This window comes from Cyclopterus lumpus, chromosome 14 (genome assembly GCF_009769545.1).
Source record: "Cyclopterus lumpus isolate fCycLum1 chromosome 14, fCycLum1.pri, whole genome shotgun sequence".
Lineage (NCBI taxonomy): Eukaryota > Metazoa > Chordata > Actinopteri > Perciformes > Cyclopteridae > Cyclopterus > Cyclopterus lumpus.
The window spans coordinates 7,226,436-7,251,775 of record NC_046979.1 but is presented as its reverse complement, the minus strand read 5'-3'; the positions used below and the strand labels follow the sequence as shown (position 1 = coordinate 7,251,775).

General features: G+C 42.4%; 2 protein-coding genes across 2 annotated transcripts; both read right to left on the bottom strand.

Moving 5' to 3' along the window:
* Positions 1–4,161: 4,161 nt before the first annotated feature.
* mybbp1a (MYB binding protein (P160) 1a) lies at positions 4,162–19,229 on the bottom strand. Its single transcript, XM_034550232.1, has 27 exons — positions 18,977–19,229; positions 17,961–18,056; positions 17,552–17,635; positions 17,390–17,464; positions 17,098–17,205; positions 16,739–16,929; positions 15,864–16,031; positions 14,790–14,907; positions 14,068–14,357; positions 13,867–13,977; positions 13,657–13,782; positions 13,348–13,548; positions 13,037–13,145; positions 12,817–12,910; positions 12,318–12,481; positions 11,947–12,054; positions 11,501–11,671; positions 10,988–11,161; positions 10,596–10,753; positions 10,202–10,336; positions 9,389–9,479; positions 8,560–8,691; positions 8,411–8,479; positions 8,177–8,290; positions 6,355–6,456; positions 6,138–6,262; positions 4,162–4,816 (listed from the first exon to the last, which is right to left on the bottom strand). The coding sequence occupies exons 1-27, from the start codon at positions 19,151–19,153 to the stop codon at positions 4,420–4,422; spliced, it is 3,888 nt and encodes a 1,295-aa protein (XP_034406123.1). The 5' UTR covers positions 19,154–19,229; the 3' UTR covers positions 4,162–4,419.
* A 774-nt stretch (positions 19,230–20,003) lies between these two features.
* tbl2 (transducin beta like 2) lies at positions 20,004–24,887 on the bottom strand. The gene is given in 8 exon segments (XM_034551054.1): positions 20,004–20,599; positions 20,988–21,140; positions 21,603–21,729; positions 22,498–22,649; positions 22,999–23,183; positions 23,728–23,849; positions 24,744–24,837; positions 24,839–24,887. Coding segments are annotated over 8 exon segments (1,326 nt in total). The 5' UTR covers positions 24,872–24,887; the 3' UTR covers positions 20,004–20,139.
* Between the last annotated feature and the right edge of the window lie 453 nt (positions 24,888–25,340).

Genomic DNA, 25,340 nt, shown 5'->3' with positions numbered 1-25,340 from the left:
GTTGGCATAAGTGCAACAAAATGAAACCATTTATCTTCGCGGGAAAATTGGAAGTAAGTCAACGCACGATGACTAATGCATTCTGTATTCAAACGTATGTTTTCTCCGGAACAATTATAGATTAGGATCCGTAACATCTTAAGTGTTTTCACTCAATAAATAAATGAATTAGGAGATTTTTTTGGAACAGCACTCTGTAATAATGAGACATGGATTTCTTGTAAATGATGTAATTCAAAACTAGTGAGACCAGGTACCGTATGCAGTAGTCATAACCAGATATAATTGTTATTATATTCTTGTATTTCGACCATCCGTGGGAATACTTCAAATGAGCTGGCTGTGAGACACTTTTCCATCTGCTAAAAGGTGGAGTTTGATGATGGTATCAGGGAGCCCTGTAGCTAGGAATGGAAAGAAGCCAGTGGGTAGGAATGTATGAAGGTCAGTCGTTATGTATGAAGGTCGATCGTTAGGATTGTATGAAGGTCAGTGGTTAGGAATGTATGAAGGTCGATGGTTAGGCTTGTATAAAGTTCTGGGGGTAGGGATGGATTGAGGTATGTGGCTACGACTGATGGTCAGTAGCTAAGTAGGAGGAAGGAATCGAAAGGGGTTCGTGGTGGAGGGTGAAGGTCAGTGCCTAGGAATCAATGCTCCATGATTGAGAATGATTAGAGGTCAGTAGCTAGGAATGAATGGGGGTCAGTGGTGATCAGTTGCTGGGATGGATTGAGGTCAGTTAGGAATCACTGGAGGTTGCTAGTTATGAGTCAGTAAATGTCCGTAGTTAGGAAAGATGAAGATCAGAAATCAGTGGTTGGGAATTTAGAAGATGACAGAGGTCATTAGTCGTAGAAAGATTTATTGTCACACATACATCTGCATTAGAACGAGAGAAACAAAGGTGGAGCGACTTTTGTGTGACTTCAGTTTGCATTTGGGAATAGCCTAGTTATTGTGTAGAGCCTCATTTAGAATTAATGAGGCCAGTTCAGGGTTGTGTTGCCCCACGGGGTTCTGCAGAAAGACGTGGTTGGCCAAGTGAGTGGATTAGGTCCTCTGACGCTGTTTATTATAGTATTACTTTGGTTGTGTGGAACGTGGGTGTCGCCTTAGGCAAAAGGGAAGTAGTTAGTACAATTTATAAGCAGTGTGATCCCAAGTGAACAAAGTCCTGGTTTTAAAAAGTGCTATATAAAAAAAGCTTTACTTACTAACCTTAACCTTTTATTATTGGCACAGCAGGTCTTTCACCTATAGTGCCACCCCTAGGACAAAGATTACATGTTCAGTCCCACTATTGGTGAGGGTTGGTGTTGAATGGATTGGCTATAACTTGGTTTTTGAGACATCGTTCGGACTATTTTTTTTTAATTAAATCGGTTGAAACACACACAATATTCACTTGTTTGTCCTTCGCTTCCTTTGAATGTGTTAAAGTCGTCCAGGGAACTATTGATTTCCGGTCAATTTTGAGAATTATGAAGATCAACCTTGCGCCTCATTTGTTTGAGTCGGCAATCCTCTGGGTGGTTCACAATCAAACTTGTTCTTGCTTCGGTCAATATTATAAAATATATAGTTTTGTAGACAGTGAAACGAAAGATATTGTCCTCGAAAATTACTATTATGTGAACAGGCAGATTTCTGCACAGCAGGTGTTGAACAAAGAGATTGTTTTGGGCCTCCTCCAATAAACAGTATAAATCAACTCAGGTTGTTTCTACAAGTTCTGGCAAGAACGGTACCGGCTGCACTGATTAATGGTTTCCAGTAGCACTCAATATAGAACTAACACCCTGCCAGCAGCCTGCCAACCTGCATACTGTGGCGCATCTGACTCCAAAGGCCAAAACACAACATGGGTGAATACAAAATATTTCACAAGGCGAAGGGGGTGAGTCAGGCTCACATTCAGTGACAGCTTACTCATACTGATGAGACTTTGTCCTCAACTTTACAGCCCACTCTCGATTATTCCTCTGAGCTGCATTAGCAGATTGGTTCTGTGCTCTATATCTCAACTCACAGCGATGACAAATGGCAGCTCACTGTCAGGAAGAGAGGACACCGCTGGTCCTATTGTCACCCATGCTGTCGGGGTTTCGAGGTGGATGATTTGTCACCACCAGTGTCGGTTTGTACTGCAGGTTCAAGCTGTTGCTGTGAGAGTACAGTGCCAGGAACGTAGATAAGTACTTCCACTACTGCTCTGTAGTCCAGAGACGGAAGATCAGCCCTGTTTAAAGCGTGTATCTGTTTTCCAGATAGTAATCTCAACTTTAAAGCTTCTTGAGTTCTTCCATCCCATTCGGTACATACAGCTTTTCTGCCTTCATTCTACTGTTGTTCATATAGATTTAATTTAAACTTGAATCATTACTGACACGTAATTAAACACATCACTGAGTAATGCAGCAGTTTTTTAGGGAACATGGTTTTAATGGTCATATGGCCACAGGAGTTTATGAAATACCTATGGTTTGATACAAAATATGACTTTTAATATGTATACTAATAATCTATTGAAAAAGCTTGTCAAAACCGGCTTTTTTTGTTAAAATAAAGTGTTATAAATTGTGCAATGCTCATTCTATCTGTAATATCCATCTTCATTGGTGTTTACGGTCACTCATGAAGAAGTCCAATAATTAATCTTATATTTTTTGCAGTTTTTGGTCTCCACCAACTTTAGATTCTTAATGTTCCACAATGTTTACCACCTAGTTGCTGCAACTTGCCTGCTGTTGCTGGAAATGAAGTTAAAGCCCAAAATGCTCTGCAGACAAGAGTTAAACTGCAACATGGGTGATAATCTTGGCTTTGTAAGGAGCGACGAAGTCAAACAAAAAAATATTGATGATGGCAGCTTTAAGATTCAAAACGTATTGATTAGAGCCAGACCTGTCATTTTTTTTTTACAGAATCAAACCATGTTTTGACACAAGGAGTTTACACCACCATGCATGTATGTATGTGGACTACTGTGAGTACAGCACCAAACAACAGGCTCCTGAGATCCACCACTGACGGCTCCTGAAGTGGAGAGAGGCTTAAAGATGAGACAAACTGATGGATGGGGCTGCCACCTTCCCGGCACTCCTTTAGATGTATGGCAGCATGGCCTTATGGTGTATATAGAATCCATTTGTGGTACACTGCATCATTTTTCTGACAGCTGAATTAGGGTTATGTGTGCTTTCTCACCTTAATTTATAGCACAAAGGCTTTGCAACATCAAATCCTGTGCAGAGGCCAGTGCTGTTCTTCTAATAAGGACGTAATGGGGTTGTATTTCTATCAGTGACAAAAATCCACATCTTTCAGTAATGGTTTTTAGTGTCAGTCATAAAGAATACGCTCGGCATGCTTTGAACACCTGTTTTTTGGCAGTGACAAATTCCATATTTTGTTCACACTAATAAGATAGTCTCAAGGAAAGATTTGACTATATGCATAGTGCAACATAGTTGGGAAGTCACAAGTACACTTGTTTTGGTCTATTTAAAGCATGAACCAATATGGTTCATGCTTTTTATCTTGTGCTATACGATACGGCACTACGGAGAATGATCAGCTGAATCTGCAGCTCGCCCGGCTTTACAGAGCTTAATGGTGAGTTTCAGCCAACAACTTTATTATCTTGTAGCGTATGCTACCTGCTCGGCAGCGATATGACAAACTAGCTGGTGAAGCGGAGCTAAAGAGACAAACATTTCCGCTCAGTCCAAAAACAGAGAAAAAACTCATTTTAATATTGGACTTGCATTCATCAGGTGGACAGAAAGAAAACTCATGAATAATCATGTTGCGCTGGATCTGCTGGACGTGGAATTAAGCAGCCGTTTGCTAAGAAGGTGGTGTGAAAAGTAGAGCAGGTTTGTGGGTTTGCAGATGGAAAGTGTTATAACATACTTAGATCATGTTTAAAGTGAATATAAGGACATTATTATCACCAGAGAAAGTCTTTGTGAACTTGGGAGGTATTCGCAACCTAGATACTTGTTTGACTGCTATGACAGTTGATTTATCAAACTTAATTAAGAAAACCATAGTATTCCCTTCAAAAACATCAAATGGTTTGTAGTAATGCTCAACATTTTTCATATTAATGTTGAATAACAAAACTGATAGAACCATTTTAAAATAGGAACAGAGTTGTGATAAATCCAAGGAAGAGAAATGAATTTATTGTACAAGACATTTGTTTCTCTAATCCATAGCCGTTACTCATTAGAAAAATTATCCATCTAAATTCATGCCCACACAAGTATTCAATATGTAAAACAATATCTCATATTGAAACATACCGACATATTGCCCACACTGAACCGACAGCCGAGTAAGTAGAAAAATTAACAGATGAAAACACAGCCTCTTTAAAAAGAAATCCACATTTAAATAGCAGCGTCCACTTTACATTTGCCCTCCTCCCTCCTTCTTCTGTTTGGGTTTCTTCTTCTTCTTCATCTTCATCTTAGCCGTGTTGCTCTCAGACTGCGTCGTCGTTGTCGCCTTGCTCTTCTTGGCCGGGTTGGGCTGGGAGCCCGCCGCGCCATCGGCCGGTCGCTTCTGTTTTGTTTTCTTGTCATGTTTCTTTATGGCTTGTCCTTTGTCTGCTCCCGGTTGGTGTCTTGAGGTCGAGTTGTCCGCTGCTGCCAGCTCCGCCGCAGCCGCAGCCGCCGCAGGCTCTAAAATCGGTATGTTGCGCCTTTTACGCTTCTTTGTTTCTGGCAGAAAGCCTTTCTTCTTCTTGGGAACTTTCTGTTGGACGGCCTCCTTGTCAGGCTTCGTCTTTTCGACCTTCGGTTTTCTGTGAACATGAACACACGCCGAGGTCAACATGATGGCTCCGCTACACATATCACGGGGCTGAAGCCATCTACTTTAAACATTTTGTATGGAGTTGCTTATGTGTTGGTTATATTATTGTGTCGAACAGTTAACTGCTTTAATAATGATTTAAAATAATTACTATTTTACAAGGAGGATACTATAGGTCAGGATTGACAATGGATTGTACAAGTAGATTTGTTTTTAGGTAGCCTGGACGGGGGATTTAGGAGAGCCTGCTGTATGAGGTCGATTGAGTAAGTTTATGTGCACTTTCTGCAGTACTCACATTTAATCACGTAAATGATAAACCTGGTTAACATAATCTGGGTTAGATTAGAGAAACCCGAATTCTCCAGTTATATTTCTCCTGGAGAATGTCAATTTCCTGGCCATGTATACACATAACAGGGTTCCTAAACAGCTTAACACGTATACATGTACATAACAATAGAGACGCATCCGTGTATTCAAAATAATCAAATGTGCAGTTGAAATTAAAACTGACAATTGCCTGAAGTAAAACACAGACAACTGTGCCCTCATTACAGAAGAGGCCCTGTAACTGCACTGCAAGTCTAAATGGACCAAGACATATAAAAAGTAAAAGAAAAGAATAGAATCATGTATTGCAAAAAGATTCAAGACGAACAGCGTGCACGCTTCGGACAGAGCCGGCGTGCAAACTGTCCTGCAATATTTTCTGCATAAGTCAGTGTGCAGACTTTTCAAATGGTCTTATGAATTGTTTTTTAAGTTCTGTCACGTACGTACCGTTAGTCATATTCAGTAAAGCATGTTAAATTAAGTGAGCTATGTTTGACGAAGCAGGGAGGAAATCTGATTACTGACCTGCTGCATGCATCTTAATATCTTGTCTGGCTTTAAGTAATGCATTTGTGTCCGGTTAACCAGAGCAAGGACCTGTCAGCATCCTGTGAGGCGCTACAGGCAGCTGTGGGCATGGCTTATGTGTGTGATGCGACACAGAGGTAACTGTTCATTCAAAACAACAATGGCGGCTTGTGATGTGGTATGGGTAGATGCTGTAAAAGCATCAATTTGATCAGTAGAGCATTTCTATAATGGCACATTAAGGCTTTTGTCAATGGAAACTGGCTTCTGTTGCTCGGTTGACAGATGGTTCATCCAATCAGCTGCCAGGTATTTATTGAAAGTGCGTGCTTTGTAACAAACCGTCTGGCCGGTCACGCCTATGAGGATCTTACAGAAACCTGACTATTTACCTGCTCAACCTCATTTCTCCCACTGACCCTCGAGCTCACGCCACAATAACTCACACGACTCCAAAGTGTTTCACCACGGCCCAGTAGTTGTCCTCCAGCTTGCCGGTCTTCTTGAAAGCGATGGTGCTGGTCAGGGACTGCAGGACCTTCTGAAGGGGCTCCAGGTCCACCGACAGCTTCTACAAAGTGCAGGCAGCAGAAGCAAGGATTTGAAACCACATAAAAGCGTCACGCTCTCATGAGTTATCGCACACTCGCAGGCTACACCTACCTGCTGGTGGACGTGCTTGACCAGGAACTGGCAGAGCTCCAGGGTTTTCACCACCTTATCCTTTACCACCTTGGTCTCAGTTTGATCGACCTGCTCAAGACTCTGAGAGGAAAAGAGACACTGGGGTTAAACCGTTATCCATATTAGCCTGATGATCAGCTGATCAAGTAATTGCCATCCACCTCTTCTTATTATTATTTGATAGATATGATACGTGTTTGACACATGGTTACAGTGATGTTGTAACCCCTAGGCCACCACAATAAAAAGATTAACGGGAAGCCAGTGATTGGTCTTTACTGATGAAATGGAAGTGTTGACAGGGAGAAAAAGAGTTATCAAAAGACTTGGCTTAAGAGTTTTTCTAAAACTTTACATTTTGTGCAGCTGCTTCTACCTTATGCTTAAGACCTCCTATTTAACATTCAGAAGCTGTGCCCTGTTTTTTGCATATCTATTCATTGGGTTTATACCCATTATTTATGCACTGTTGCACATAAAGATCAGGCTACATTAATATTATTAGAATATTTGTAGAATTAGACTCCAGTGTGAGCTGCATAGGTGAGGTGGTTTGGTGAAGAAATGCAGAAGCATGAAATGGTGCACTCGTTTACACTTGTGGACACCAGAGGTCAGCGAGTGCACCTCTAATCATAGTTTATCACAGTACGATGCAATTTCATAAACCTTTGAGAACAATGTAATGATTAAACTAACCCTAACCCACAAGCCTGAAGGATGTTTTTGTGTAAACGTCTCAACTTAAAGTGAGGAATTGATGGTGTTAGTTATAGCCTCATGTTATATTACGCATAGAAAAAAAATACATGTTAAATCAGCTGCAAACATATTTGCTGTAGATTAAACTACCAAACTGTACAAAGAAAGGTTTAGCAGTTGGTTCATCAATTATTCATACTTTGCTATTTTTAAATAACTGAATAATAAAGCCTTTTGATCATGTTCATAAAGAGTTTTACCGCGTTTCCACTGCAGCCGGACGAAGAAACACACTTTGTTCAAGCTGTTAAAGGTTGCTGTAACCTTCTGGAAGATTTAGACATCACCATAACAACTAATCACATTTCCTGACTTGCTGGGTGCATTTCTTTTATTCATTTATTTGACTAGGAATTAGAGTGTTATATAATACGTTTTATCTCTTAAAAGCCTGACCAGGGAGAAGGACTGTAAATTAGCTACGGCTGGAAGTCACGTATACACTGCATCAATGCTAATGTTGTTCCTTGTCTGGATGTGGAAATAGGCAACTTTTTTGTCACATATCGTTATATGTCAGATGCAGATAGCGGTGCTGTCCACATAAAAGAAATCCATTGATACTTTGTTTCGGTTATTTTAGTGCCGTACAGTCAGTGGTGGAAGAAGTATTCAGATTCTTTACTTGAGGTAAAGTACAAATACTACACTGACAACACTCCACTACAAGTTCTGCATTCAACGCCTTCCTCAAGTAAAAGTATGTACAGTACGTATCATCAGCAAAATGTACTTTCTGGTTTCTGGATAAATATCAATAATGCTGCATTAATGTGTTGCATGTCACTTGCTATAGATGTTTATGGTTGTGCCAATTTAATCATTAGCAAAGCATCATATTGTATAAGCATAGGGACAGACAATAAAACAACCACAACAGTAATTGAAACAAAAAGTGCCTGAAATGGAGAATCAAGAGCAACAAGAGGGAACGAACGCATGCGTGCCATCTGAAGCGATGCATCCCAGTGATCACGGATGCTGAGTGTTAACCCCGCGATGCATCACAGGACGGTGATGTAAAGCTGTGCTGACTTACCGACGCCAGCTGACCCGAGACCGTCACACAGAGCTCCGTCCACGGAGCGCCGCTCAACAGCTGCTGAACCTCCCTGCTCTGCATCGCCCGCAACACAAACACACATGCTAGGCCCTAAACACACACACACACACACACACAGATAGACACACACAGTCCATCAGCAGGAACGTACAAATGAACTAAACAGTTCAACGAGCTCGTAATAAAGAGGAGGAGGAGGGTCTCCTATACCTGTTGGTGAACTCGGGCTCCAGATGCGATGTGATGCACAATTGTATCCAACAGCTTCACACACAAAACCTGTCAATATAACGCACAAGCTGCGTTAGTGACCGCTTGCTCCACGTGAACTAACTTCTGAGATGCGTCGCTGTACTCACAGGGAATCTGGAGAACAAGTCTGTGAACATCTGAGTGGTCAGAGGGCTCTTCCTCCGGGCCATGAAGGAGCTCAGGGCGTCCCGGAAGATGCCAGAGACTCGATCTACATCCACGTTGCCCATGAAACTCAGCTGCACACAAACACACATGCCAGGAAAGAGAAAACAACACACCAGGAGTCAGATTTTTTCTTTCTGACAGGTGAAGGTAAGCAAGTAAAACAGTTTTTTTTATTTATTTATTCTAATGTCATGATAAATTAACAGAAATCTCTCAACTATTTGACTGATAGTCATGAACTTTTGTACAAACATTCATATTCACTAAACTGTGATATCGAGCCCACTTTGGTGAATCCATGGCTTCCTCTAGCGCCAACATTGACACAAGTAACTAAAATAAAATAAGGTGCATGTCCCCCTCAGGATGAATTGTAATAATCTTGGTGGTTCCTTAACTTTACAAGAAGCACCATTATCAGGTTAATATTTCAATCCGTTCAAAACTCTAATTCGTAACCAAACATCCCCTAAACATCCGATTGCACAATGCTCTTGCAACTGTGAAAATAGGTGCGAGATATCTGAACGGAGGGGACTTTTGGGATTTTGACAGAAAATCGTGCACAATTATCTATTGCTAATCAAAGCAAAAACAGGAAATATTTGTGAGGAGGACACTCTGGGTAAACGGGGGACAAGTTATCCGGAACTGACCTACTTCATGACCCAGAACATTACTTAGAATGACAAAGCTGGACATAATATTAGATGAAAACAAGCTGTGAATGAACTAACAAAACAAATTAATCAGTCTGTGGAAACATACGTCACTTGCTGCAGCCCCATCGGCGCTGTGCTCCTCTTTGGCTCCAGCAGGTGGAGCTCCTCGCAGCACTTTCACCACGTACAGAGATGCACTGCAGGACAGATCATTTCAGTCTTGACCCTTGGATCTTTGTTTTGCACATTAAGAACTAAAACACTGAGATGGTCAAACATCCATCTGAGCAACAGTTCAATAAGAGTAGAACATATCACCATTCATTGGGGAAGGGTTGAGGGTCACTTTTGCTTTTCTGCACTGTATTTGCGAAATGTAAATAAAACATTTGGAGTATGAATTGTATTGTTTTTATCTTCGTTAAAATAGTAATAGTAACTAAAACTGCTGGTTCCAAACTTTTCAGTGGGAGAAGGTTTCAACACCTAAAAAAGGTAGGCCAATCTGCTCACGAGGACTGCGAGGTGCATCCAAAAGCTCAGAAAAGGCCAGAAAGTAGATCTTAAGATTGTTTAGCCATGCATGTGTAGGGTGCTTTTGTTCATCCTTTAATTTGGGATGGACTACAAAACATACATCAGCCCAATATTCTTTCTTCTGCCATCTACAATTTTTTAAGATTGGTAACTTTGTACATTTTGGGAGAGGTAGAGTGTGTTCACAAACAATGAAAAATATGTTGGATGGGGTGGGAATGTAATAGGCTTTCTAAGCAAAAGCAACATTACAGGATCATTAAATATCTAATATAACACACACACACACACCTTTTTTCCCCCCACATAGGAGTATCATGGTGTTTGAGAGAGTTTAGTCTAATTTACGACTCAGCTCCATCATTAACACAGTAAGCTGTACCTGAAGTAGTAGAGGCAGACGGAGGAGTCAGACAGTTTCTGGGTTTTAGCCATCAGTTTTTCCAGCAGGTCATGGAGCTCCCCCTGTCTGTCACCGGCAGTCCTGCAGTAAACCTTGGACCTACACAGCTGGTTCCTGAAGACAAAAAAGTCATTCATTTTGATTTTATTTAGATGTAACTGCCAGCGAAGGAGGCGTTGAGGCCATGTTGCCAGATGTTGATATCTCCAAGTGGAAGACATTGTCCCCACCTCAGATTCCTGATATCTCTGAAATACAACTCGGAGGCAGACGTGCAGATTTAGCAGAGAACAAACAAAAGCAAAACAATAAAAAAAGGGGGAAAAAAACATTAAGTGAGTGACTGACAGACACTGTGAATCCTCAGCGTTACCTGAAGATATCTGCAGCACGGCGGAGGAAGTCCTGCTCCTGCTGGTCACTGTTGGAGTTCATTCCTCTGTCGATGATGGTGAGCAGAGGCTCCACCAAACGCAGAACAAGCGGACTGCCAGCCTGCCGGGCCACGAACACTTCAACCAGGTCCAAAACCTACAACAAGCCAAATGGGTGAGGGAGATGCAGCGTTGAGGCTTATGGAATGTGTATTTGCTCCATTTGATGGAGCTCGGCCAGCAATTTGCCCCAGCCTCTCATCTTTGTGCTACGCTAGGCTAACCATGTCCTGGAGATATTTCCGTACTGAACAGAGATGAAACTGATATCAGTCCGACTATCTGACTCTGGGCGTGACAGGAAAACAAGTATAAGTGCTGGATGAGTTACCTTGATCTTAAAGTCTCGGACCAGCGCCTTCTCTTTCTGTAATTCTGTCTTCTCATCCTTCTTGGCTTGGCTCTTTTTCTTCTGCTCCGAGAACAGCGCCGCGAGGCCCTTATCCAGCTTCATCATGGCGTCATCATCCAGATCGTCGTCGTCGCTGCCGTCCTCCTCTGTGGCCTGAATATATATACGACACAGCAGAGGACTTGAACACAACATAAACTGGGATCATGCTGTTGTTTACCACGTTTAAAAACGTCTCGACAAGACTCATTTTATCCGGCATGGTTACAATATTAGAAAATTAAATATATATAAGCAGCTGCAGTAAATGGTACTCTGTTCAATTGACGACATGCTGCCCTGACCTAACATTACATTTCAGCCGATGACCTAAAAACTTACAATAGTGGTACAATAGTGCCAGACATTTATGCTGGGGTATAACTGGTAATCTCCAGAGCCCATGTGTGGCATATCACAGAAACCACATGGAGACCACGCCTGAAAACCCACCAGAGCATTCTGCTGCTGCAAGACCTTCATCAGCTCCAAGCGGAAACTTTGGTCCACAACTGCCAACTCCCCCTCTTCATCATCTTCCTCCTCCTCATCATCATCATCCTCTTCCATTGCATCATCACCATCATCCTCATCCGAGTCATCTGATTCGCCAGACTTGTCATCCTATCAGAGCCATAACCACACATTTTAGGATTGCAAAATTAGTAATAAAAAATAAAGTGTAACAGTAAACAATGCATTTATTTTGTTGATTGAATAAATGGGAAAAAAAATCAATCAGAATACCATAAAAGACATCAGCAAGATATACATTACAAGGTGTTTTTTTAAACTTTGTTTAAACAGGATGTGTCCCATTGAGATTGAGATTAGTTTTCAAGAGTTCTGGTCAAGACAGGCAGCAGCACAAATTGTGAATAAGCAAAAGAGGAACTGACCTCCATCTCCTCATCATCTTCCTCATTTGCGTTCTTTTTCCGGGCTTTGTTGTCATCAGTGACGACCACAGTACCGTCCTCCTGGTCATCCTTCTCTGGGTCCAGGACCTAAACACATTACAATCACTTAAAAAGCTTCCAAACAAGACATTTCCCCATTTTATGACAGTTATCTGGTTCCGTTCCTAGTGGCAGCAGGTTGACAGCCTGATGAAGGCCAGAAGATATGACTGAAAGCTCCAGAAGAATACAAGTCATTTCATCTTGTGATTGTTTTTACTGATGCATTATGTTCATACAAAACAGTCTTCCAAATTTTTTTTATACAAACATCAGTGACGTCAGGTGCCGAGATCGTATGCGCTACTTACGTCTAAGATGGCGGTGAGGGCCTCTGCAGTGACATGGGGGCAGATGGAGGAGAAGACCGTTTTGCAGACCTGTCTGATATGTCGACTCGACTGGGACAGCAGGGCCATCAGGATTTCCACCATCACCTCCACCCACTCAGGCTCCTCCTCCTGCTGCTCGGTGGCTGCACCAAAAGGAAAACGCAAACGCACATTCGTACACTTCAAAGCAGTATTTGTAAGCTATAAACTAGTGGTGGAATGAAACTAAAAACACATAGTAACGGATTCATATTTTTTATTACAAAACACACGTGAAAGCGGACCAAAACCACAAAACTTGGGAGCCGGAATTAAAATTATACCATGAAACATAAAAGGTGCTTTAATTTATTCTAAAACAGAAGCAAAGACGTGCATGTCAGTTGGTGGAGAGGGCACGCTTGTAATATAAGCACGTGAATAAGAAATCCTGTACGTTAAAAGTACTGCTGCATTACCATCGTGCATGAGGCCTCACCTTGTTTCTTCTTCTTCTTCTTGGCCTTCTTCGCCAGAGCCATGTCCACGCAGCTCTGCAGGTCCCTCATGATGTCCAGCAGCTCTTCTGGGGCCTTCGAGGAGAACGTTTTTATGTCAACGAGCGGTTGTTTTGCTGCTCGGAAATTAACGACGGTACATCATTCAGGCTGCAATAGCAACAGTACTACGATAGTCCCGTCTCTGGTAGTATGTCGTACCTTGAAGAGGTGCATGCCGACCAAGAGGAAGAGCTGCTGGAACGCGCCGTTCCCTGCTGTCGGGCCTTTTTTTGCCTTTTTCTTCAGGCTTGCCACCGACTCCATCATGCTGCAAGAACACACGTGTAGAGCCAGATTCAAACACTTTACTTTCGTCAGTAGCACGAGAAATTACTTTCATGACTTCTGTGTTGTTGTTATATAGAAATGATGACCCAAAGAACGAAAACAAGATCCCAGTTGTAATAAATTCAATTATCCGTAAACCTGTGTGACTACATTCATGTGGGTGGCTGTTGTTGTGGGCCTACCTGTCCCAGGCTTTTCTCTGCTCGGGGCTGAGGGGCTGGTTGACCAACTTCGGCTGGCTAAGCAGCAGTTGAGTGTACTGGGCCAGGTGGTAGATCCACATGGTGCCGTCGGCTGTGACGCCCAGCGTGCGCTTTTGGTTGACTGCCACGCCTTCGGCCGGGTCGTCGTCCAGAGGCAGGTGGTGCATGGACAGGAGGAGTCTGGAGGAGGGCGGATAGACAGAAAGTCAGTGAGGCAGCAGTGACACCACAAGTCACATGGACTTTCTTTGGACAAAACAGGGCAGAATAGAGTACTTCAGCTCTCACCCAAAGAAAGAATTGACAAGCACTCCTTTGGTTTTATCATCCAGTGGGACAGACAGCGTCCCCTTTGTCTCTTGGATGCTGGACGAGGCCTTCTTGGCACTGAAGAATGCGTGGAAAAAGACAAACCTGGAAAAGAAATAACACCAGCTGACGGCCTTCTCTTCAACAACACCAACACCGAGACTTTGCTCAAATAGTGGCAGGTCTCACCTGGCCACACCCATGATGAGATCCTCCTCCTTCTTCACTTGGTGGTTGTCAATGATCGAGGAGAGCCGAGAAACAACCCACCTCCTCAGGCGGATTATGGAGTTCTCTTTCCTGAAGGACGGAAAGCGCAACGGTTACACCCAGTTCCCATCCAGAGAGATAAACACTCTGCTTAACAACACAACAGCCGAATACACTCACTGTTCCTTTCCTTCCTTATTGTCCTTCTGCTTGCGAGTGCTGAACTCCAGCAGCTTGTCCAGCTGAGGCTGCAGGAACATGTCCTTCAGCCACTCCACGTACTGCTGCAGAGCCGCTGGCTGGAGGTGCTGCACCACCCGCCACACCGACGGCACCACTGGGTAGCCCTGGTTGGACAGCGAGGAGAAGCCCACCATCACTGCCAGCTGTTTGTCGGCGTCCTGACAGCCCTGCAAAAAGTCCGACACGTAGGTGTCCATCTCCGGGACCAGCTTGAAGCGGTCCGGTTTCTAGGAGAGGAAAAACAATAGACGAGATTCATATTAGTCGTCAATAAATACTTTATGGTTGCATTTGTGTCATTCACCACCTGCCGCTCAGTTTCTCTTTTCACCAGTAATAATGGGTTCATACTCAATTGAATTAGTATAATAACACATTGTTTTAAGTACTCCTGATCAATATCAAGCTACCATCGTCAAAACTATTTACTTGCATTAAAATAAGGGAAGGTTAGAAGACTTTTAATTAGGGTCGTCTTGGTGAGACAACAGACAAGATGGAGTACATTTTAAGATTAATAAATGGCTAGTTCCATCTGCCATTGAGGACAATATTATTAAGTATGGTAAGATCAACTCTGCATTTGACATGGATCCCATCGCAAAACACACTTGGATGTATGCTCGCCTCCACTTAAAAAGCTGTCTGAGCCCACTGACCTGAGAAGACACCACATGCTCCCCGTACTGGATCATCACCTCTCCAGACAACACGTCCTTCAGCTGGGCGGTCGACAGAAGAGGCAGGGCGCTGCCCAGCAGGCGGAAGCTCAGGTAACTGGATACAAACAGGACATGGTACATGTTAGAAGAATGTAATCCAGACAGTCAACTCTCCCTGACTGCCAACATTGCCGCAATAACACGCTCCTGTAGGTACATGCTGTACAACATCAGGAGAATCCGACCCCTTCTCACTCAGAAGGCGGTACAAGTTCTGGTCCAGGCTCTGGTCATCTCACGGCTGGACTACTGTAACTCCCTCCTGGCAGGTCTACCTGCTAATGCCATTCGACCTCTACAGCTCATCCAGAATGCAGCAGCTCGACTGGTCTTCAACCTCCCGAAATTTACCCACACTACTCCGCGACCTTCACTGGTTACCGGTGGCCGCCCGCATCCGCTTCAAAACATTGGTACTTGCGTACCGTGCTGCGAACAGATCGGGTCCAGTCTACATCCAGGACATGGTCAAACCGTACACCCCAGCCCGTTCACTTCGCTCGGCTTCTGCCAATCTGCTTGTAGCTCCTTCACTTCGAGCTAAATCACGACTGTTTGCTGTGCTGGCTTCTCATTGGTGGAACGAGCTCCCCATTGACATCAGGACAGCAGAAAGTCTCTACATCTTCCGGCGCAAACTAAAAACACATCTCTTTCGACTATACCTTGAATAGGTAGCACTTAAATGCCGCAGTAGCACTTAAATGTCCCTTACCGATAGCACTTCAGTAGCACTTAAATGGCACTTACCGATAGTACTTTGTAGTTTAACTTTATTGAAGAAATTGTACTTGCTTGATTCTTGTTGTTCTGAGTTTGGACTCATGGTTTAATGCACTTATTGTAAGTCGCTTTGGATAAAAGCGTCAGCTAAATGACATGTAATGTAATGTAATCCTGAAGTGCCTGTTAAAGGAAACACGGGCAGCTGATTTTTTTTTTTTAATGTAGTTGAGAATTGCCCCGAGTCCTGGATGAAGGTTCAATGTCTTAGTCCCTTGTTGCACTCACTGAGCTGGCCCCGGCTGCTCCTTTAACATGCCGTTGATGATGGCGTTATTCCAGAAGAGCTGGAAGCTGTCTTCCTTCAGAGAGAGCTTCAGGAGGTCCAGGACCACCGCTGGGAGGACACACTCCTTCTTCACCGAGCCCGCCGCCATCTTCAACACCTCCGTCAACCTGCCAGACAACATCATTACATTTAGTTAACGCTTTCATCCAAAGTGACTTACAAATCATACACAATAGACACAGCGGGGAGCAATTCAGAGTTAAGTGTCTTGCTCAAGGACACATCGACTAGGGCTAGCACAGCCGGGGATTGTACCGACGATCCAGATTGAAAGACGGACCTGCTAACCACTGACCCACAGACGGCCATCACACGTTGCTTAGATTTCCCACAGCAGGTGCAGTACGGGAAACGGAGCATACATTGTGTTTTGAGTTGTTCACAAAATGATTAAATGAGAGGACGTGTCGTATTCTCACCAAGCGCAAAGCAAATTATTTAACAGCGCGATTCATACTGCTGTAATAAATCAGATGAATTCAGCATGTGTGACTTGCAGTGAACATTTTTTGATTAAATTATTTGACACACCCATAAACCTGTGTGTGCGCCTCTGAATGAAGTTGTGATCCCAGACACGAAGGCCATTGGTTTTCCTTCGTATGTGGCACTTCCATAAACACGTACAAAAGCGGCAATAGTGCTCATTGACGACAGAAATAAATGGTGGAAAGGTGGACTTTGTTGCATGGATCTACATGGAGTTAAGACCCTCCTCTCTTTTGCACCTTGCACAAGGAACATGAATATGGGATTTACATTTGGTGGGAACAGCATGAAAGGGACAACCCCTAACCAATCGCGGCGTTCTTACTTGGGGATGTTGTCCGCGTTGATGATGGTGGAGGAGCCCAGCAGCTTCTTGAGTTTCTTGGGTTTGAGAGTTTGTGGAAAGCGCTGCAGTGCTACCAGCAGCAGCTGCAGCTGCTCCGGAGTGCTGAAGGCTGATGCCAGGTCAGTTTTTAGGGCGCTCAGCAGAACCTCCTCAAACACCTCCTCTGGGATCTGACGGACCGGATATACACATCAGTTTATGAGAGGAGAACGAAGGAAGGATGTGTTCTTTTAGTTTGCAGAAATAAAAGAACCAAACCACAAGAACAGGGTTTCATAACCCAGGTAAAAGTTCCCTGTAGTGACTATGGACAAGAGCAAATCAAAACCCTGTATCACCTCGCTGAGGATGTCCGTCATGGTCTTAGTGGGCAGGTCCTTCAGGTGTTGTCTGTGTTGGGTGAGGCTCTGCAGGAGCTGCACACATCCCAACACCACCTGCGGCTCCTGAAGAAGCACAAAACGAGAGTTTAGAGAACACAACAACCGTCACACGCATTAGAGTCCGCAGCTCAAGAAGAATTGTTCCACAAAACATGTCGGCTTTGGTTCAGGCATGAGCTCTCCCTTTTTATCCTGCAAACAAAACAATCTGAACCCTTTCTATTAAAAGAAATAAAAGACTACTTACTTTAGAGATGCGGCTGGACTGATGAATGGCGAGGACGCCAAACAAGTTTCCAAACATAGCATTTCTCAAAAGTTTCTGGGGGGGAAAAAAGCAAAGACCTCGACATCAAGAGCCCATTCGTGAAGCTTTTGGAGACTACGGAGTAAAAATTAAAGCACTCACCTTTTTCACCGTCAGCAAATTGTGTTTTACTTTGATTTTGTCCAGTACACTCTGTAAAGGGATGTCTTCAAATGCACACAAGACCTGAAAAACAAAAATGTGTGTCACGCTAGGCCAATAAATGTTCAATTACTTGGTGCTTCGAGCCTTTTCTTAACACTCATGGTCGAGCGCTCACTGCTTTAATGCATCACTTGTGGTTTGCAGCTCAGAATCCACTGCAAAGTCTTGCATTCATAGATAAGATAAAGATTCGGGAGTCGTGGGTGAACTCGCTGAAAAGGCCACTAAGTGGAGCTTTGATTTGAGATTATTTCACACAGATATCTGAAAATGAGAGCCAGGCGGAAACATAATTTTGTGCAGATGAATTTTGCTTAAACTGGTTTTGGCAATCGTCTCCACTCACCTGTCCCAGAGCCAGACTGAATCCAGGTCTCGCCGTCTCTCGTGTGTGAGCCAGTCCATCCACCAGCCTTTTAAAGGTGTATTCCAACTCATCTGCCTGCAGCACACAGATACGTAACAGGGTTCAGAGAGTTTATAGAATAACTTCCTGGTTATGTTATAAAACAACTTATAGTACCAGAGTATTTCCATTTAATGCTACTTCGTAATTAAATTTCATAGTGAAATATTTTACTTCCGTTTCACAGCTGTAGTTACTAGCCGATGTGGAATGTACATAAGTACAGTTATGACATCCATGTACTTTGCTTTAATATTTATATTTTCTGCTAATTTATCATTTATACAAAATGACATTGCAGAGGGAAATATCGTACTTGGTGCTCCACTACAGTTACATTTTACTATTACATAAATAAACATGATGTGTTTATATGATATGAAGTAGTACTATACTGCTAATCTACCCAGTATGGGAATAATAATAATATACCAGTCATAGTATAGTGGCAGAATGTAACCAAATACATTTACTCAAGTAAGATACTTAAGTACAATTATGAAGTACTTCTACTTTTACACTCACTACATTTACAAGTCAGTTCTCAGATTCAGATTATTAATAGAAAATATAAATCAAATAAGAAATTATATATTAAAGTAATACAAATAGGCTCCAGCTTTACCAGCTGCAACATGTGTGCATCAATAATTATAATACAATAATAAATATATAAAATTGAGGAATGAGGCAATCTGCATAATAAGTAAAGTTACTTTTACTCCTAGTATGTTTAGTACATGTTGATGCTAGTACTTTTTGCTTTTACCTAGTAAGAGTCTGAATGCAGGACTTACTCGTAACGGAGTATTTATACACTACTACAACTACTTTGAGGAGAGAAGTACCACTGCTGACGTTACAACTGTAAGTACTACTAACTATTACTGTTCTTATCCCAACTTCAGAGGATGACCACGCTGGGTTCACGCACAGCTACTCGTGATCTGCCTCACCTTGGTGTTGGTTTTCAGGTACTGAATGAGGTTTTCCACCGCTTTTAGCCGGGCCTCCTGGTCCGGTTTGGCCAAGTCCCAGAAGAAGTCGAGGAAGACCCGGTTCTGCTGCAGGATTCCGGCCTGTTTGACCGGACCCGGTGCTGTCACGGTGAGCGCCACCATCTCTGTAGACATCTCCTCACAACCTCAGTCCATGCAGCTGCAGCAGGAAAACACGTGCGTCTCTCTGCGCGGTTACCACTTCCGGGTCAACCCATTTTTTTCACTCCCCCGCAAAAACTTTATTGAACAATGCAAAACAGAAAAACAGAAGTGTTACAGAAAACTGGACAATATAAAAAAATACAATTATTATTAACAACAATAATAATAATGATAAAGTAAAAGTAGAAATACTGTCTGCAAAAAAAGAAAGTCCTGAATTTAAAATAAAATTACAGTAATGTACTTGAAGTATTAAAAGTAAACACCTGTATTATAGAATATCATATCATATATTTAGCTAACAGGTAAAAAATAAAGTGGCAGTTGTTAAAACCACTATGTGTAGTGTTGATTCTACTTTAGGTTTACAAGTTTCTTGGAGAGCGTATCTTCTCATGTAAGAATTACAGCCTTTAGGTGGTAGATGGTCTTTTTTATTAATGTAATTTTAAAGGGTCAGTTAAGCTAAATGATAAATGTATCACTTCTACTACACTCATTTTAATTTTTATTGGCCAGGTTACTAAATATCATAGATTTAGATGAATGGAATTTGATGTGTGATGCTCCATTGTTAAAAAGATTGGAATATCTTTAGAAAAGTAAAGGTAAAAGAATAAATAAAGTTTACACGTCACACCCGTGGAAGTTTCTGGGATGTAATGAAAGAGGTGAGCGCAGAGAAACTTTCAGCAGATTAAATGAACAAGAGGCAAAACACATTTGAGTGGAGTCCGACTTGAAAGTTGCAAAAGGCAAATATTAAAAAAACAGACACAGTAGAGAACAAACTTATTGGAAATGAAACGGGACAAAAAGACCCGAACAACTATTTTATTTTTCCATAAAAAGATCATCTTTATTAAAACAGCATGCAAATTCCATTATTCCCGGACCAGATTGTTGAGCGGCAGAGTTGAGGTTAAAAAAAAGATTAGCAGTCAGAGTCCTCTCTTCTAGTCAACTGGAGCAGCCAGCACAGTGTCCAGGGAGCTCTGAGCGTCACTGATCTGCTTCTGCAGTCTCTGCTTCATGGCCTCGTTCTGGGCCTTCTTCAGCATGTCCTGCATGTCTCTGATGGCTGCCCGGTAGCCCGGGGTGTTGTGAAACAGTCGGATGGCTTTGTCGCCGCTGCACGCCAAGAAGCGCCCGTTAATGTCAAATCTAAGGTCGTTGATCTCCTCGCTGTGGACGCCGTGCAGCTCCTCCTCCAGCTGGCCGGTGGCGGCGCTGTACATGGCCACGTTACAGCCGTCACTGATGGCCACTACACGTCCGTCCGGAGACAAGGCCACCAGGCTGCCTTCAGACGATGCACAGGGAACCGTCTTCAGGAGGTAGGGGTCCTGCTGCTTTTTGTACTCCACATCTGTGTCCCACAGCTTCCACGTACCGTCTTTGGAGACGGTTACCATTCTAATGAGTAAAAGGAAAGGATACTCGTTACATATTAAACAAGAGATGCTGAGGACAGAGATTATTTGATTGATTTATTTGCAATCGGCCTACCAGCAACTCTGAAGTTTATTAATTATTAACATGTTATATTGGTTTCTTTAATCCATACAAAAACCTAAGTGTATTTTTGAACTTTTTGAGCAAGGACAGCTGTTTCCCCGTTTACAGACTAATCTACAGTAAGCCAAGTTATTCAGCTGGCTCTAATGTCATATTTAGTGTACAGACATGAGTGAGTACTAGAAAGAAAGCAAATAGAGGTTTCCCCCAAATTGATGAACTATTCCTTCAAGGTCACAACCGTGTGGGCCATCTTTGTATTGTAATCAGAAAAGCCTTTATTTACCTGCGAGAGTCATTGGAGAAGGCGAATGCGTGAACTCCTGCCGAGTGGCCCTTCAGGTCAAAAGCTCGCGCCACCTCTTTGAACTCTCCTCCCTTCCCGAAGCAAACCTCCCACACTTTCACGTCAGGAGTGAAGCCACACGACGCTACAAACCTGAGACACAGAGAGGCACACACAATTACAGCACCACGCAAGTCACACAGGATTTCATTTTTATTTTTTTATCCGTTGTTGGAAAAGTAACATTTTAAATCGTGATGCGGCTGCTCAGCAGAGTATACTGCAGAAGTACTGTAACTGAGAATCACAAATGCAGTCCAAATTCAGCCCTGTATCAATCCCAACTGTTCTCAAACCAAATGAAGGGCTGAATACATCTCGTCTGCTGATGAAAATGACAAGTAAATGTAATTCAGTTTAAAAGTTAAACAAAACGTAAAGAAAGTTAATAATAGGTTTTGAGTGCCTCCTGAAGCAAAAGTATGTTCAACTGATGCCATTACTCGATCCGATTACATTTCTACATCATACTTGAAGAGAAAACTTCCTTAAAAGGAAGTATCACTTTGTAGAGATCAGTTTTCATTTGCAGCAATGGCAGGGGGCGGGACCGACCTGCCACATGGGGAGACGGCAGCATAAGAATTGGTTATCTGGTTGGTGTTGATAGAGGCCAGTATGTCTCCTTTCAGGTCCCAGATGTGGATGGTGGTGTCGGTGGAGGCGCTCATTATGAACTTGCCTGTAAAGAAACAAAGAATCAGGTCATCTTGGCATTACATGTTTTTTTAGACTTTAGTAGTACGAGTATAATTAATTACCGTTGCAGCACTAGCTCACTGATGTGCGTTTACAAGTCACGGGGGAATTAGTGACATGTACATGTTCCATCCTCTTGTTTAACATCTACATGCTTCCACTTAATTATTTATTTAATTTATGGAAAACATACCACAATAATGTAGTGTCATGTTTATTGATGTGAAGAACAAATCAATCATGTCAGCTGGCTGCCTAGTCATGTGTGGAAGAGCTATGACTGAAGGACAGAAGCTATGAATGAAGGACAGAAACTAAATCGTATATGTTGAATGGTTGCATACTAAAGAAGAACCATAACCTATACCAAGTACCATATATACCATAATGTATTGACTATAATACACTCCCAGTTTGGAGAAACAGACAGGAATACAAGCACAGGAGAAAAGCAATGTACTGCTGTGGACGGGGGCAGCAGAAAACCCGATTTAGCCACTTAAAAAATAAATAAATAAATAAATAAATAAATAAATATCACTTTCAGTGTTCGCTATGTTCACTGCTTACACTTGCTGCCCCTGTTCACAGCAGTACAATCCTTTCCTTCCTTGCTGATACGGTCTATTTCTCCAAACTGGGAGTGTGCAAACCGCAATCTACTGTAGGTAGTAATACACAGACTATGGTACCTCACACTTCAAGAAATCCCCCAAATCCAATCTATCCCTTTAAAACATTTTGCGTGTACCTGTTTCTGCAATGCCAATGTTGAGGATGGGGGCCTTGTGTTTCTGTGGGAAGTCCTCAGAAGCAGCTTTGAAGGACAAAGTGCCGTCCTCCTTTTTGATCATTTTGAAGATTCGGATGGTGTCTCCATTGGCCAACCAAGTGATAAATGCCCTGCAGTAAAAACAGGTGACTCAGTGAAGGAGGTGGTGGGATTATCTAAAAATTACCTCAAATTGAACAAACACCATTTCTGTTTAACAAACGCAGAATTCTGATCTGGATTTATCTTTATTACTGGTGTGTATTAAAACAGTCTGCATTTTAAAGTTGCAGGCCAACACACAAAATCCTGATTTCGCGAGTAGCTGTCAAGAGTTTGTAAGAAATAATCCCAACAAATCAAGACAAAAAATCTAAACAGCTGACGTTGGTTAAGTTTAGGCATTTGGCTCCGATAATTAAGGGAAGTTTGAAGATAGAAAAGGAATGCTTTATGTCAAGGAGGGTCTGCACAAGAGACCTGGAGTCTGGGCTGAAGCGGACTAGTGATGCGCAATCCAGCTCCACATTGGCCCTCAGGCACTTGTGTTCCCGATCCAGGAAGTCTTTGGTGCTCCAGATGCGGACGGTGCGGTCTTCAGAGCATGACGCCAGGTACTTCCCGTTACTACTGAAATCCAGGCACGTCACATTCGCACTGTGGCTCTGAAATGTACATCAACACAAACATACTTTAAAATAATTACTTTGAAGGAACCTGAAGAAAGACACCATTTGATCCCTTTTTAAAAAAATGCATCACAAATACAGTTGCCAGTTTATTAGGTCCATCTAAATGAATCAATGCATTCAATTACAAGTGAGTGTGGACTGTGGAAGTTCTTCAGCACGTGTTAAGAAGACATATTGATAGATACTTTATTGAAGCTCTCAATTTTGAAAGTAAAGCAGATAAAGTGGATATATACTGACATTCATTTTTGACTAAGAGAATGTCCTGTAACGGTGCAGTTTTGGAGGCAATTTAAATCGATTTAGTATTTAATGTTTATTTTGAACATAAAATTGAGATGCCTCAAACAATTTGTCGACCCCAATCCATCAATGAGGTTAGACTCACAGAAACACTAACAATGGGGGCCTCTGAGGCGTTCATAACTATAAACATGTCCCTGACCAACAATCCTCGTTGTGCTCAGAGGCTCTTACTCGTGTGTGTTTTACAGCATCATTGTGTGCTTCACTTTACCTTCAGTGAGGACGCCAACAACTGATGACTAAAAGTGTGCTGTGTAGCTTTATCCTTACGGCTGCGCTGCTTCTCCTGCTTTGGTTTCTTGGATGCAGGGCCCTTCACAACACTGCCTACTGCTGGAAGACACAAGAAAACAGGCTGAGATTACACAAATACATTTGAATAACGAGATTACTGAACTCAACTAAAATCGTGTCACTGTTGTAGAAGGTCTCTGACACACAGGAGGTGACGGACATAGCGATGACATGGATTTTGGATCTCGTAGCATTCGGTAACAAGCCTCTGGAGTAATATGAATGACATCAGACACTAACATTTTTCAGTCAAAGTATGAAGAATAGCTTTTCCTAAAGCAACAACTTGCCTTTTAATTCTAGGCTGCACTATTGTGCACAGATGCACTGAAACAAGAACCTGTTCCTATTTAAATCTTCTCACTTTTTGAAGCTAAGCTTGCAGTTTATTTTCCCAATAACTGGTGATATCTTCTACTCTTATTTAACTGTTGCTCAGATGGATCTTTGTCTCCTTCTGCCCTTTCAATTGTCAATCGGATTGAACTATTGTGCAGCGTTTTGTTTACCAAGTACAAAGCAAACCCTTCACAGAAAAACTACTATTCATAAAGAGGACTTTCTCCAACCGTTGTGAAGCTCAGAACGGTCCAAGAGAACCATATTACAATTTTCCATCCACGTTAACATAATTAATAGTTAATGACCAGACACAAAGCAAACACCCTATTGGTCCTACAGTGTAACCTTTGCCCATTGGCCAACGGTGACAGTCGCTTAAAGTTGCTTTAGTTTCTCGCTTCGTAAATCCGCGTGAACGAGCAGGTGACGTGACACCTCCCGGTGTTCACACTCGTTATGAATAAATGCACTAGTGTGTGTCTATATTTCGGTATTCGTGAGTGTTTCAAGGTGTCAAAAACCACATAGTGAGATTCAGAGTTGTTGACTCATCGCGTCGGCTACAGTTACGTTAGCTAACGTGTCTCTTACCGGCAAATTCCGCCGCCTGCTCTATTTCCTCCCTTATTTCTTCTTTCCGTCGCGCCACCGCTAATGCAACCAGCATTACCAGTGCACCCAGTAAACAGGGTTACGGCGAACAGCGCTGCTACTTCCATGCCTAAAGTATTATGCCACGTACTTTAAACTGCTAACGTCTTTACTTGGCTACTATTTGCAACTGAGGCCACTGCGCCTGCGTCAATAGCTGCGCGTTTTCTTCTTCGTCGATTTAAATGTTTACCGGCAAACCGAGGCAGCCACCTTTACTGCCACGTAACGGACTGGAACATTGGTGCCCTGCAAGAGCAGAAAACTAAACAAAACTGTATCTTTGCTAAACCTGTTTGTTTAAACTATGACGGGTGGAATAAGTCAGCTTCTTTAATGAGTACATATATCTACTAGAATGTAGTAGTACCTGAATGATTGAATATACACCTATATACACATGTATCCTTCAATGTCTATTTCATATTATCCATAGTACCTATTGTTTTTACTTATTTATTACCTTTAAATTACCTTACATTTGTAATAACTACACCTGTTAACAGTTCACATTTTCATCACCTCAATTAGCATTCA

Bases quoted from the DNA above. Each gene is read 5' to 3' on its own strand.
- mybbp1a (XM_034550232.1), bottom strand. From the start codon at position 19,153: ATGTCTACAGAGATGGTGGCGCTCACCGTGACAGCACCGGGTCCGGTC. The intron at 13,146-13,347 runs GTAGGCCCACAA...GTGTTCTTGCAG, and splicing joins CAGAGAAAAGCCTGGGACAG to CATGATGGAGTCGGTGGCAA. The intron at 12,482-12,816 runs GTGAGGCCTCAT...CTTTTGGTGCAG, and splicing joins GAAGAAGAAGAAGAAACAAG to CCACCGAGCAGCAGGAGGAG.